This window comes from Triticum aestivum, chromosome 2B, assembly GCF_018294505.1.
Source record: "Triticum aestivum cultivar Chinese Spring chromosome 2B, IWGSC CS RefSeq v2.1, whole genome shotgun sequence".
Classification (NCBI taxonomy): Eukaryota; Viridiplantae; Streptophyta; class Magnoliopsida; order Poales; family Poaceae; genus Triticum; species Triticum aestivum.
The window spans coordinates 481927521-481942986 of record NC_057798.1 but is presented as its reverse complement, the minus strand read 5'-3'; the positions used below and the strand labels follow the sequence as shown (position 1 = coordinate 481942986).

At 43.2% G+C, this 15466-nt stretch overlaps 1 protein-coding gene across 1 annotated transcript in view; it reads right to left on the bottom strand.

The window, feature by feature from the left end:
• Nucleotides 1-5272: 5272 nt before the first annotated feature.
• LOC123045568 (disease resistance protein Pik-1) overlaps nucleotides 5273-15466 on the bottom strand; it is a 22567-nt gene continuing 12373 nt past the window's right edge. Inside the window, exon 3 of the mRNA XM_044468676.1 lies at nucleotides 5273-7835. Within this exon, the coding sequence (XP_044324611.1) occupies nucleotides 5717-7835 (2119 nt within the window). The 3' untranslated portion in view covers nucleotides 5273-5716. The remainder of the gene's footprint in view (nucleotides 7836-15466) is intronic.

The following is a 15466-nucleotide window of genomic DNA, read 5'->3' as shown; positions in this document are numbered from 1 at the left end:
GTTAGTCATCATACTTTTTTACCCTCTGAACACTTATTTGAAAAGGATATTTAAATCCATATACTGTCTTGGTTTACTTTACCACTACATATTGTTGCATATGCATTAATATTTTGGAATTGTGCACTACCTAAATATTAAACCACATCGATAACATGGATATATGATTTCTATAGGGAGAGTTGGAATTAACGTATGTTCAGCTGAATGCGAGTCTAGGAGGACGGCATGAAGAAATTTGACCTATATGAAGATGCAGCATAAATAACCTGAAGCAGCAGTCAAGAATGCTTTGGGAGAGGAACAAGAGCCTATTGCTGTCAAGGAGGCCATGGCAGATCAACATGAAGAGACTGAAGCTGTGAAGGGGGCATAGCATATCAACATGAAGAAGCTAAAACTATCAAGTAGGCCCTAGCAGAGGTGCATATGGAGGCAAGAACTGGCAAGGAGGCCCTGGTAGAGTAGCATCAAGATTCTGAAGCTGGTAAGGAGGCCCTGCAAGAGCAGCACGAAGACCTTGAAGTTGTCAACAAGGCCCTGGCCAAGCAGCATGAGGAGCCTGAAGCTGGCAAGGAGGAACCTCTAGATCAATAGGGAGACCTTGAAGTTGTTAAGAAGGCCCAAGCTAGCAAAGTAGCAGGAAGAAATTCAAGCTAGCAAGACGACCCTTGCAGAGCAGCAGCAAGAACTTGAATCGGTCAAGAAGGCCTTGCCAGAGCACAGGGATGAACTCGAAAGTTTCAAAATGGCATGGTTAGACTACAATGAAGTTGTAATGCCCTATTAGACTTGCAGGAAGAACTAAAGCTGTCATCAAGGCCATTCAAGAGCAGCAGGATGTAGTTGAAGCTAACAAGTGTCATATTTTGTTGTGTGATACTTTGTCCCATGGTTCTTAATTGTAATGTCGCCAATTATGAATCAAAGTTGTGAGAGAAAATAATGAAATATTCCAATTTGGCAGCAAATTTAAATGTAAAACAAATTATTGGAGTGTACAGATTGTGACAGTTATGGATACCATCACCAGCATATGGACCCACATGTAAGCAGCCACGTCACCCACATCTAGTCCCACATGTAAGAAGCCACGTCAGCAATGTTTGGGCCCATAAGTTAGCGGCGTTGACTGATCAAAACTGACGCCCTACTTATTACCAACAGGCACCATCGGTGATAAAACCTTGAACAAACCCAGCTATAAGGTGCCACATTAACATATTATGGTCTTGTATGTCAGAAACGTTGCCTGGTCAAACATGGTTGGTCGGTTGCTCGTCTCGAATGTACTATCACCGAAAACAACGGTGAGGGACGAGTAGGTCATATATGACGGCAGTTCTAGTGACATTTTTGGGCCGTAGCAGAAGATAGCTTCGGCGACGAATTTTTATTTGTCACCTAAGATGCGATCTTGCGTGACAGGGGGAGTGGTACCATCAAGATTTTACTTTTTATGATGGCACTTCGATGACGGTGGGGGTGACGGCCGGAAAACATCACCAGTACATTTTCCATGACAAAAAATGGTTTTACGTGACACAAGTTAAACCTCACAGAATGGAGCAAATTTTGTAGTGTTTATATTTACTAAAATCCTAAAAATACCTGTTGCAATTTATTTACTTTTATTTTCCTTTTTTATCTATCTACCACTATCAGATTTAATCCTTGCAATTAAGGAGTATAAGGGGATTGACAACCCTCTTGCCCGCGTTGGGTGCAAGTATTTGCTTTGTGTGTGTGCATGTACTGCTTATAGTATTTGTATGGTGTCTCCTACTGGTTCAATAAAGCTTAGTTCTTAATTGAGAGAAATATTATCTACTACTATACTACATCACTCTTCCTCTTCAAGGAAATCTCAACGTCTATCAGAAGTAGCAAGGGGGCCCACGCGGGGCACCCCCTAGCCGCGTCAGGTGACCCTGTGGAGCCCCAGTGGCTCCTCTCATCTGCCTCCCGTACGTTTTGTACCCCTCGTGTCGTCAAAAAAACCATATTAAATCCCCAAGTATCTTTTACCACATAGATATATATTTTTGAAAAGTAAAAAACCAGGAGAAAACAACAACCGGCTCTAGACTATGAATTAATATGTTAGTCCAAAAAATATATAAATTGATATTAAAAGTGTTCAAAGTGACAATATAATAGAATGAAACACTAAAAATTATAGACACGTTTGAGACGTAACAACAGCCCCAAGCCTAATCCTACTGATCCTCGAGTAGGTATATGATAAAACAAAGATATTTTTTTAAGTGAAATGATACCTAGCATAATCTTGATCAAATGATGTAAGGTGTTTGTGAACTCAAGATAAAATGATTCGTGGCAATAATCTATGAATTTGACACTAAAACAATGATACATGAGCATATAGATAAACAATCATTCTCTTTCAAGAATAAAGATGCTAAAGAAAGCAGCTCCACACTGATTTACTCATATAAAACCAACACCCCCTATATCATCGAGAGCATAGCACACTAAGTCATATAAAACCAGTTAAATCGTGAGGATCCGCACGCATGAGCAAGCATAGAGGCTACACTCACCTCGAACCAACTACTAAACCCCAACGCAATACTTGAGCGCAAACTAAGACCCTTTAACATTTTAGAATGATGGTAAGAAATTATAAGAAGACAAAAATTAAGAAAGTATCACACTAAAGCAACTGACCAATAGGAAACGGAGGGACCTTTCAGTCGATATTAATGTCAGGAGTAGCGATTGCCATGCAACAAATGCACTAGAACTATGAATGTATGAAAGCTCCCCAAATGAACTAAAATAGAGCTTGCATCCAACTTGCTTGCTCATGAAGACCTCGCGCGTATTGAGTATGCTCGTCATCGAAATATACAAGCCACGTTCTATAATGTAATAGGTCCTCACTAGTATGATAATGATATGTATATATGAAAAACATGTGCTACTTTGAAGCACAAGTGTGTATAAATGATAGTAGTGTGCCCCCTCTCTCTTTATTTTCTCACTCTTTTTTGACACTTTTGACCTCTTTTTCTTGGGCTTTTTTTGCCTCTCTTTTTTATTCCTCGCAAGGTAGGGGCAATACTCTAAATGACATCACACTTCTATTTACACATAACTCAGATTATAAATTATGTCTACAAATGAATGCCTCTAACAGTGTACCAATATATGCAATTATTTAGCGTAACATGTAAACAATGATGAATTTGAGGGGGTCAACTTAATCCACTTTTTTAAAGGTCCCCAAAACTTTGAATTTGAATCAAAGAATTTGATTATTAGAGATGCCCCAACACCCCCTATACTCCCGGGCAGATGGCCCGATCACTAACTGGTCAAGAAAATGACTCAGACGGACCCCTTGTATCGGCCCGAAATGCTCGGGCAAACCGGCACCCATCATATCCAACCCAAATCTAGGGTGGATATGGGGTGGTCTGAGTGTGCCCGGACGTGTCCGCCACGTCGGATCAGGCTCATATTAGCCCACCCCGACCCCACATATATTCGTCCCATCCACTCCCCGGACCAAACCCTAGCCACTCCACTCTACTCTGCCCCAAGCTCCCGTACAGCAATCTCTGGCCTTGTTCGACATGGCGGATAGCAGATCTGACTCTGACCACTCTCGGTCAGTCGACTAGGGTGTCATCCCATTAGGGAGGAGGCGGCCATGGTCGTCCGCATGGCCCTTCGCCGCTCCCGGGAGGAGTGCGCCCGACCTAGGTCAGATTCGATCTGGCAGGAATCATTGCGTTGGCACAACTGGCTTTTGGGTCCGCCAGCTAAAAGCTTGAGGTATGGCGTTGTCCCTTCTCGGGTCCGAAGGAGTACGAGGGTTACAAGGACCGATGTGCCTGTTGTAACAAGCAGAGAGTCTACGTCCTGCCTCGTTGTCGATGTGGCGGAGGCGGTGGATGCAGCGATGCATGCCACTGCGGAAGAGGAAGCCATCAGTTCCACATCCTCCAGAAACAACAGAGGAGGAACACGCACGCACACGCCCGAGTGCAAGCCCAGACAATCTGAGCCATGGCCGGACTGCCCCCCCCCCCAAGAGTAGTGATTGCCATGGCCGGACTGACCAATAGGAAATGGAGGGACCTTTCAGTCGATATTAATGTCAGGAGTAGTGATTGCCATGCAACAAATGCACTAGAACTATGAATGTATGAAAGCTCCCCAAATGAACTAAAATGGAGTTTGCATCCAACTTGCTTGCTCATGAAGACCTCGCGCGTATTGAGTAAGCTCGTCATCGAAATATACAAGCCAAGTTCTATAATGTAATAGGTCCCCACTAGTATGATAATGATATGTATATATGAAAAACATGTGCTACTTTGAAGCACAAGTGTGTATAAATGATAGTAGTGTGCCCCCTCTCTCTTTATTTTCTCACTCTTTTTCGACACTTTTGACCTCTTTTTCTTGGGCTTTTTTTGCCTCTCTTTTTTATTCCTTGCAAGGTAGGGGCAATACTCTAAATGACATCACACTTCTATTTACACATAACTCGGATTATAAATTATGTCTACAAATGAATGCCTCTAACAGTGTACCAATATATGCAATTATTTAGCGTAACATGTAAACAATGATGAATTTGAGGGGATCAACTTAATCCACTTTTTTAAAGGTCCCAAAAACTTTGAATTTGAATCAAAGAATTTGATTATTAGAGATGCCCCAACACCCCCTATACTCCCGGGCAGATGGCCCGATCACTAACTGGTCAAGAAAATGACTCAGACGGACCCCTCGTATCAGCCCGAAATGCTCGGGCAGACCGGCACCCATCATATCCAACCTAAATCTAGGGTGGATATGGGGTGGTCTGAGTGTGCCCGGACGTGTCCGCCACGTCGGATCAGGCTCATATTAGCCCACCCCGACCCCACATATATTCGTCCCATCCACTCCCCGGACCAAACCCTAGCCACTCCACTCTACTCTGCCCCAAGCTCCCGTACGGCAATCTCTGGCCTTGTTCGACATAGCGGATAGCAGATCTGACTCTGACCACTCTCGGTCAGTCGACTAGGATTTGGAGTTTATGATGCATGTGTAATTTGGATTCGGAGTTTGCTAATTGAGGTATCTCGATATGAAAATAAAAATTGAAGGTGTGTGTCTTCTGTTCGCCGGACGCGGCCAGTCGCGTCCGCCGGTTTAGCTATGTGGCTATAGATGCTCTTACATCCCAGCTGTTTATGGAAAGCCAACCAAGTACTGCCACGAAATCTGGCTACGGACGGGCATGGAGTTATTTTCTTTCTTTTACAGAAAGAAGCGTGAAGGAAATCATGCTAGAAACAGAAAGGATGTCCTTGCCAGGGCATTGACCTGCTTGTGTACATAAGCAACGGATAACTAGAAGGATATTTTCTGAATACGAAGAGCTGACCTAGGCCTTTGTACCATCGTAACAGCAAAAACATAGAAGAGGCGGGACTGCGCCATTACAAAAGCTCCAGGTAAATGACTCGTACAGTCCACAGCGAAGAACATCAATCTCACCACTCCGAACCGCTCGGTCAACCAGCAAGATGAATTAGATCTTAGAGACCGCTTCCCGTCGCTTTGCTGGTAGGAGGGCTTTCCACTGAAGCACCACAGCCACCGGTCTATACTCACAGAAGAGGAAACTTCACGGTTAAACACCTGTCATTTCTGGTAATGACCAGGCCATGCCGGCAAATGTAGAGACCTAATGCAACCCTTCAACACCCCCATCGCCACTGATCCCTGCAACTGCCTCAAAATTCTCATCTTGATCTTGTATGCCGTTGACAAATACGCTGATCGGGTTCAGATGCTCAGCTACTTCCTTCCTCACCGTCTCAATCGTCAAGATGACACCACGGTTGTTGCTGTAGCGTACGTTGTAATGGATGGACACCTCCGACACGGAGCAGAGGTTGTTGATACCCGCAAGAACGCTGCCTGATCGACTCACTGGGTGTCCGCCAATCTTCATCTCGAGATATCTTAACCTCTGCATGGCACCTTGGCTGAAAGTGAGCCATGGGAATCGGCAGCCAATGCACAACCTCTCAAGCTTGCGGAACCCAGCCCTGCCAATCACTATTGCTTCCTCTGGGAGGAAGTCCAGACCGAGCGAAAGGTGCTCCAAGCTCGGCAAGTTCGTTAGGATACTCAGATCTTCTGTCACTAGCCTCAAAACCGTGATCTCCACAAAAGCAAGGCAATCGAGCCCCTGGAACCATTGTGGAAGCCTGACGAACCTTCCACCACCCGTCACCTTGAATTTCTCAAGATCATTGGACCGACCTTGATCAGGCAGAGAATCTAGGAACTCAACGCAAGAACCTTGTCCGCCATGGATCGACAGAGACTTGAGCCCCCGCCATTTTTGGAAGGAACAGTGCAGAGCTTCTTGGTATCTTCTGTTGGAGCACTGGTGAAAAGACCATGTTATGGCCAACTCTGTTAGTTTCTCCATTCCACCAAGCGCCTCTACGAGTCTTGCGGAGCATACGCTTAGATGAACGGTTGCTAGAGTACGAAGATCCAAGAGACACCCAATCCCATCGGGAATTGTCGTTCCACCGTTGCGGCCATCTCCATAATCGCCAATGAGCAGATGCCTCATCGACCGCATCTTCCGGATTTGTTCCGGCAGCTGCCTGACTGGCGTGCTCCTTAGGTCCAGCATCTCCAACCGTGACAGCTCGCACGCTTCTGATGGGAGCTCACTGACCTCTGTGTGGCTCATGTCCAACGTTTCCAAACTGCGCAGCTCCTTGATCTTGGCAGGGAGCTTGCGGACTCTTGTATTCTTCACGCTCAGATAACGGAGAAGGAGCATCCTGCTGCTGCATATCAACAACATGTCTTCGTCCTTGAAGCACTGCCAACCTTCAAGGTCCAACACCACCAGATAGATAAACTTATCAAGAGGGAATAGTAGGTCGTCCACCGCACCAGATATAGATAACGAACGAGCGTTGTGGAAGTGAGAAAGGTTGCTTCTTCTACTCAGAAGCATTTCGAGCTCCCGGTCAGGCTGGTTTACAGACAACCACCGCAGTTTCTTGTTTCCCATTGCTTCTGGAGAAGCGCAGCGCATGCCGCTGGCACAAGCAAAGCCCTTGTCATCCAATCTGTAAGCCAGGAACTGCAGCATGAAATAATTTACTTGCCAACGGCAATTTTCCTCCACTTGAGTGGTGGGCTCCCAAATGTTTATTGCTCGCGTGACGACGTTCCTGTCGATAAGCATGGAGAAACACGCCTCTGCTTCTTCATACGAACCACTCAGCCCTTTGGCGATCCATTTCCGAATGAGACTATCCTTGTTAAACATATAACCCTCAGGAAACATGCTCATGTATAGCAGCAATACTTTCGACCAGTATGGAAGATCATCATAAGTAGGATACAATGTTTGTTCGAATTGCTTGAGCAGTCTGGGAAATTGGGGAACTTCTTCTACCAGGCAGTCCAGGCTACCGTTGCTATAGAATTTCTGGACCTCTTGTTCTCTCAACCAGTCAGCCATACCAGATATGAAGAATGGTATACCTTGACAGCGTCTCAAAATTTCATCACGAGATTGCTTCAAATTGTCTGGCCACAAATAGTTCTTGGAGCCGAAAACACTTTGCAACAGAAGCATTTGTGAATCTAGCTCGTTAAGAGGCTTAACCTCATGCATCAGACCATTGGAACAACATGTGTACCAAGCCACGCTCCTGATTCGTGTAGTTACTATTATCCGACTTCCTCTGTTATTACGTGGCAAAGCACTGCTGATGATATCCCAATCGGATTCTTTCCAAAGATCGTCAATTACGATGAGGTACCTATTGGTGACAGTTTGAAAGGGACAATTGAATAGCTGGTCAATAGGTCTTAAATAGATGTCGTTTCTCATACAAAAAAAGAACTTAACTAGTCAATAGTTGGACATTGTATATAATATAACAATTAACTGAAATAAACTTGAGGATAAAAACAGTGAATTGAATAGTCCATATATCACACTGAAAATAGGATTATTACATATTGAAGATGGATACCATCGACTAAGTTATGAAGTGTAGTATTGGTCATCCTACTTTATATTGTGTTTCTCATAATATGCCACCATAAAATGGGATGAATAAATACTACAAGGCGATTAGATTCATACTCAATCTATCGTGTAATTTAGTCTTCTTTGTCCCATATTGAGATATAATAAAGAAAAGAATAAAAACAGTGGATTAAACAACATGTATCTGAGATATAAGACATGATGCATAAGCATAAAAATAGTGGATTGAACATCACATATATCAAGTTGAATATATATATATAATATAGTACACGTACTACGTGGTCCTTCTAGTGTAATAACCTCTACCATTTCACTAATAGTGGTACTCAGCAGATTTAACTTCTTGTCATTTCCAATAAGGCATGGACAATTTTAATATAGTTCATTGTCATTTTTGTCTGATGTGGTAGAGGTACAAGTTACACTACTATTAGCAAGTAGCTCTTAGCTGGTATTCACTGTAATCAGGTCTTTTTGGTGGCACCACTATATTTCCGTCATACCGCCCAAAAGATCCAGTAAAATGCCTTTGAGTTCGAGTCCCATATTTAAAAACGTCGACCATGGTAAGCACTTCTCAAGAAGGACAATTAAGAAAATGAAGAACTCAAGAAGGTAGCTGGAAAAACGACAAAGCTGATATAGGATAAGTAAGCAACACAAACGAAGAAAATGAGAGAAGAATGACATAAATCCATCACATTTCTTTTGGTGCAACAAAGATTGAAGAGAAAACAGACGCCGGCTTTGAGTTATTTGTTGATGTCTTGATCTTGTAGTATGGTATGTTATATCATTTCATAGATGTTTGAATATTACCTGAATAGTGCTATCGCTTGAATGATGGTTGAATGAGAATTAAAAATAATTTTTGTTGTGTTATATACTAATATAAAGCAAAACACCAGGTGAGGTTCACATATGATTGTGCTAGAGCTATCATATGCAGTTGTCTCCCACTAGGAGAAATTGAGTGGAGGATAAAGACAGTAGGTTGAACAACAATATATCATGTTGCAAATAGGATGATATGTACAGAAGGATGTAGAATGGCATACGATCGGCTAAGTTAGGAAATGTAGTATTGTCCATCCTATTTTATATTATTCTTAACATGGTATGCCAATATAAAATGGGATGAATAAATCTACATGGTGAACAAGTTCATGTTCTCTATCATGTAATTTAATCTTCTACCTTGTCTCCCACTGAGAGAAATTAGAAGAGAGGATAAAGATGGTATCTTGAACAATAGGTATATCAGGTTGAAGATAGAATGAATACATATCAAAGGATACAATCGACTAAGATATGAAATGCATTATTGTTCATCCTACTTTAGATTGCATTTCTCATGATATGTCAATATAAAATGGGATGAATAGACATTACATGATGATTAGTTGCATATTCAATCAATCGTGCAATTATCTTCTGCTTTAGTCCGCACTAAGAGAAATTAAAGTAGCGGAAAAATATAGTGGGTTGAACAACACGTATCAGATTGATAATAAGATGGATACATACTGCACATATTACGACTTCTACTGTATACTAATCATCTCTACCATTTGACTAATAGTTGTACCCAACAGGCCAACACGGATTTTACCTATCCATTCAATTTCCAAATAAAGCATGGACAAATTAAATCAAGTTGATTATCATTACTGTGTGATGAAGGGGAGTCTTGGTGCGGCGGTAAAGCTGTTGCCTTCTAACCATGAGGTCATGGGTTCGAGTCCTGGAAACAACCTTTTGCAGAAATGTTGGGAAAGACTGCGTACAAAGACAACTACATGCACCGGACTGCCCTTTATAATTACTGTGTGATGTGGTACATGTACAAGTTATATTATTTTCAATAGCATTAAGTAGCTCTTAGCCGGTATTTTTGATTATCGGTGTTTTCCTGAAATAAGGCGTGTATAGTGGCGCTGCTATATTAGGTGACACTGCACACAAAATCCAGTAAAATAGCATTCATAATCCAGATCTGACAATCTCAACCTAATAAATTCTTGAGAAGTACTTGAGGTAGTTGAGACAATGCAGAAGGACTTGAGAAGACAACCGGAAAAGTGTAGAAGACAAACTTCTCGGAATGACTTTGAAGGAGCCAACAAAGCTTTTCGGTCCCAAACAAGTTAGGGTAGACTAGAGTTGAAACCCATAACATCTCGAAACCTAGTCATGGTTCTGCCACATGGATAGCTAACTTCTCATGGCTAGTCTTTGGTGATATTACAGTCCTTCAAATCTCTCTTTACGGACTCCTCCCTTGTCGAGTTTGGTTGACCCCAATTGTAACAGCCAAGGTAGTACCCTAATTAGAAATTGATTTTTATTTATTTTTGCATCATAAGCATTGCATAAGCGTCATTCTGCATTAATTAAACAGATAAATTTGGATATTTTATTTTACCATTTTATTTTACCATTTTGTTAAATAATGAATAAGTACACCCTTCTCCCTTTTGGCGTTTTAGCCTGAGACCCACCTCCACACTTGGCACATAGCATTTTTGTCATATTTGAGAGCTACCCAAATTATTTCACAGTTTTGGCCCAAACCTAGCTATCACTTGTAGTTCAAACACATTTATCCAATTAAATCGATTTATTTTCGGAATAAAATTAAATGAAGTCCAAATGGGTTGATTATTTTTGTGTAGCCTCGTTATAATGTAGAGAGACCACATATAAAAGTTTATCCAATTCGGAGTTCGTTTGGTGCCCCAAATAATTTGTTCTATATCCCTACATCCTTTTAATGAATAAAATGTTTTGTTAAATAAAATTTCCTCATGGACCAGCCCATCTCTCCTTTCACAGCCATAGCCCACCCTGCTATATTAGGCAACCCCCCTCTCCCCCAATTTTGAAAACTCTTAGTTTGGAGGGAATCATTCCACCCCAAACCCTAGCCGCCGCCCAAGCTCCGAGATCTGTGTCGCCGATCTGACGGCTCCCGCACTGCCGCAGTCCCACAAGAATTTACAACCTTTTCCCTCAATTGATGCAAATCAGAAGGTAGCATTTCAGGAACGGATTTGTTGACGGATGAAGTTAGCTGGTTATCTCACAGACAGTGGTATGGGCAGGGATATGGACGCCCTTTGCTTTTTCTTTAAGTCCTTCTTAAGGAAATTTGTATTCTTTACCTATGTAAGGTATATTCGCTTCCATTGTATGAGTTGTGTCTTGGTCAAAAGACCCTTATTGTATTTCTTTGTTAAATTTGACTCTCTGGAATTATTGCATATAAATATGTTGTTGTTGTGGATTCTTTCATGACTTGTGTCAGTCAAAAGACCCTTATTGTATTTCTTTGTTAAATTTAACTCTCTGGAATTATTGCATATAAATATGTTATTGTTGTGGATTCTTTCATGACTTGTGTTGTGACACTGACACTCCACCCATTTGGGGTGCACGTTTCCACGTTTACGTTGTGTGAATGTGGCAACTTAGGATCAGTATTATGCGAAGGCTAGCGGAGGTTGCCAAATCTGCATAGTGCCCATTCCGGGACGCTGCACATACCACCCTTCACATTATTCTCACACTTTATCCTTCCGCTATGCACCGATGCTTCTAGAGGCTTGCGTTGTATATGGCCAAACCATCTTAGACGATATTGGACAAGCTTCTCTTCGATCGGTGCTACACAACTCTATCACGTATATCATCATTCCAGACCTGCTCCTTTCTTGTGTAGTTGTGTGACCACACATCCATCTCAACATGGGCATCTATACTACACCTAACTGTTGGACATGTTTCCTTTTAGTTGGCCAACATTCTACGCCATACAACATTGCAGGGTGAATCGCCGCCCCATAGAACATGCCTTTTGGCTTTTGTGGCACTCTCTTATACAAAGAATGCCCCAAGCTTGGTGCCACATCATCCATCCGGGTTAGATTCACTGGCTCACATCTTCATCGATGTCACCATCCTTCTCCAACATTGACCCCAACTACCGAAGGGTGTCCTTCTGGGTACCACCTTCCCATCAAGGCTAACCCCTCCTCCCCGTGCCTAGTAGTATTGAAACTGCACCTCATGTACTCATTTTTAGTTCTACCAAGCCCAAAACCTTTCGATTCCAAAGTTGTGTCCACGGCTCTAACTTCCTATTAACCCCGTCTGACTATCGTCAACTAGCAGCACGTCATCAGCAAAGAACATACACCATGGATATCTCCTTATATATCCCTTGTGACCTCATCTGCCACCAAAGAAAAATGATAAGGGCTCAAAGCTGACCCTTGGTGCAGTCCTATAATGTGGGAAAGTCATCACTGTCGCTATCACTTGTTTGAACACTTGCCACAACATTATCGTACACATCCTTAATGAGGGTAGTGTACTTTGTTGGGACATTGTGTTTCTCCAAGGCTCGCCACATGACCCTACATGGTACCTTATCGTAGGCCTTCTCCAAGTCAATGAACACCATATGCAGGTCCTTCTTTTGCTCCCTATATCTCTTCATAAGTTGTTGTACCAAGAAAGTGGCTTCCATGGTTGACTTCATAGGCATGAAACCAAACTTTTGTCACACTTGTTATTCTTTTAAGCGGTGCTCAGCTCAATGACTCTCTCCCATAGCTTTATTGCATGTCTCATCAACTTAATTTCAGGGTAATTGATACAACTTTCAACATCCCTCTTATTCTTGAAGATTTTTACTAATATACTCATCCTCCATTATTCAACTTTGAAGGAGCTATATACTCCCTCTATCAACTTTCATAAGAGATTTTAGGTCACTAAAACGTCTTATAAAAGTTGACAAAGGGAGTAAAAAACTAACTGCATTATCTTCTATCACAAACGGATTCGAAACTATAACAGGCTGTGAAGAAGCTTATTACAAGCGGTTCATCTAAGCCATCCGCGAAAGTCTGATCTCAGTCGAGGCCTGTGACCACTGGGCGCCATACACAGTCATGAATTGTCACAATTCGCTAGCAATCGGATTTTAGAACTGACTGAGATGCCCTTTTTTTAATATTCAATTCTCCTACTTTATGCATTGAGAAGCACAGTTTGCATTGAGAAATGTCAAAAGAAACAGATTAATTCGTGCATAAAAGGGGTGAGTACTTGAGATTAGGATTTATCTCATTGTGTATCTTGATAGATTCTCAAAGTATTCATAGATGTAAATCATGTTATAACATGAGCACCCAGAAAAAAATCCAAATATATTACCAACCATACCCTGCACAAAAAATAAGGTAACATATTCAACTTATCTTTTAAACCATGGAACTGCAAGCACTTTTTTTTGTTAAGACAAATTTGATCATATTTTATTCACAGTTGTTTACATACAGGTGATGTAATAACTTATGGAAGTAGATGGTAGATGATGGTTATTCCTCGTTGATGTATCACGATGCATTTGATAAATAGCACGCACACACATAGTAAAAATGCTATGGTGGACATGGTTCCACATGCACCGGCATAAACAGTAACATCTTAAAATAGCAATTTTTAAAATAATTATATATTTTTTTAACAAACATCGTCTGAGTGTTCTACTCACGTGTGAATTTTCGTGAATAAATCACATCGGTAGTGTTCTACGTGAACAAAATAAAACCAGACTTCCAAAATGCTTTTAAAATGGTCTTTTTAGAACACTGATTTTGCCTTTTTGTCCAAAATATCATGGATGTCACTTCTTCACGGAAATCCACACATGGGTGTAACACTTGGACCATGTTTATCAAAAAAATTACAGAATTATCGTTATTATTGTTCTTGCTGCTTCTTGTTATTGTTATTGTTATTTTGCTATTTTCCTGATTTCACTGTTTATCTGGGTGCATGTGTACTCAAGAGCCAAACATCCGCGTCACACACACCTATGCACAATTTTCCTTTACAAGGGCATGTATAATAGTTGATAAGGTAGTCACATCTTAATCTTGTCACATAATTTAGATAAGACAATGAAAATACAAATACAAAGGGTTATCTTCTTAGCCTTATCTCTAGTGAGTAGACATGCCTAAATCTGAGGTGAGAGAAACTGTGCTAAGAGATCATCTCTTCATTAAGAGAAGGCCATCATTTTCTTCTTTTTCTCTGTCCTCCACCTCAGCATTTATCCTATGTGCCACACCTAAGATAGCATCTTTGTACATGCCCTTTTTTTTAGAAAAGGAGGATGACCCCCGGCCTCTGCATCTGGGAGATGCATACGGCCATTTTATTGATTATTCTCGAGGACCTTACAAAGTAGTACAACAATATGCCTGAATCCGCCATCTTGGCAACATCTGCCACTACTCCTATCCATATGATGAAGGGGGTGCAAGCTGGACCAAATACCCAGACCTCTCACCTAAGCCTAACATCTAAAGCCGGAGGCCCCGACCGAGCCACATACCGGGTTCGGGGCACAATCCGGTCTGACGCACTCACATGTGTCGTCGCCGCCATCTTCCACTAGTCCATCTTCAGAGCAGATTGAGGTGCCAACCTTGGTAGGATCCTCCGCCATCGACGCCATCAAGGCACCAAACGACGACCACCATCTACGCTAGTCCATCTCCAAGCAGAAGGAGCACTACCACAGGACGAAGACCGGCGGAGAATAGGTGAAACGCTGCACACAATGCCGCCGCCAAACACCTCACACGCACCGCAAAGCACCCACCATGCTTCCGAGGACCCCAGGCGACGCCTTCAAGAAGGAGCGCGACGAGGGTACGACGCCGTCGCCCGCAAGGGGAACTAGAGCTTTCGCCCAAAGGAAGATCACGGTGAAGGACGGGAAAGGACCTCGACAAGGCCTCCAAGAAGGGGACCGACGCCCAGCAAAGACGCCGCCATTGTCGTGGCCTCCGCCGACGGCCAAGGGTTTCCCCCGGTCCCGCCCCCATCCCATCCACCCAGCCAAAGACTGGCCAGTGGAGCGCACGCAGCCGGAGAAAGCGTTGGACTTCATCGCAGCAGGCACGCCGGGTGACGGGGCACCCCAGCCCACTGTAGTAGACGTCCACCGAGACCTCGCCGCCCGCACGGCCGAAGTCGCGGACCACCAGCACCCACGACCGTCGCCCGCCGAAGAGGCAACGCCGTCCACACCGCCTGAGGCCGCCGCCCCGGCATCCATCCACCGCACACATCCTGTCGAAACATGAAGAACGACCCACACCACCGCCACCAGGGAGCACCACACCGCGATCATCCAAGCCAGGCCGAGGCAAGGCCACGCCGGCCAGATCTGGCGGATCCGGCAAACTGCGGCCCACTAGCCGCCAGATCGAGCAAGGCGACCGGATCTGATGGGCAGAGCCGTCCCCGGCGATAGACGCAGGGCGACAACGCCGGCGGCAGCCGCCACAGCGGGCCGGCCTCGGCGGCCAC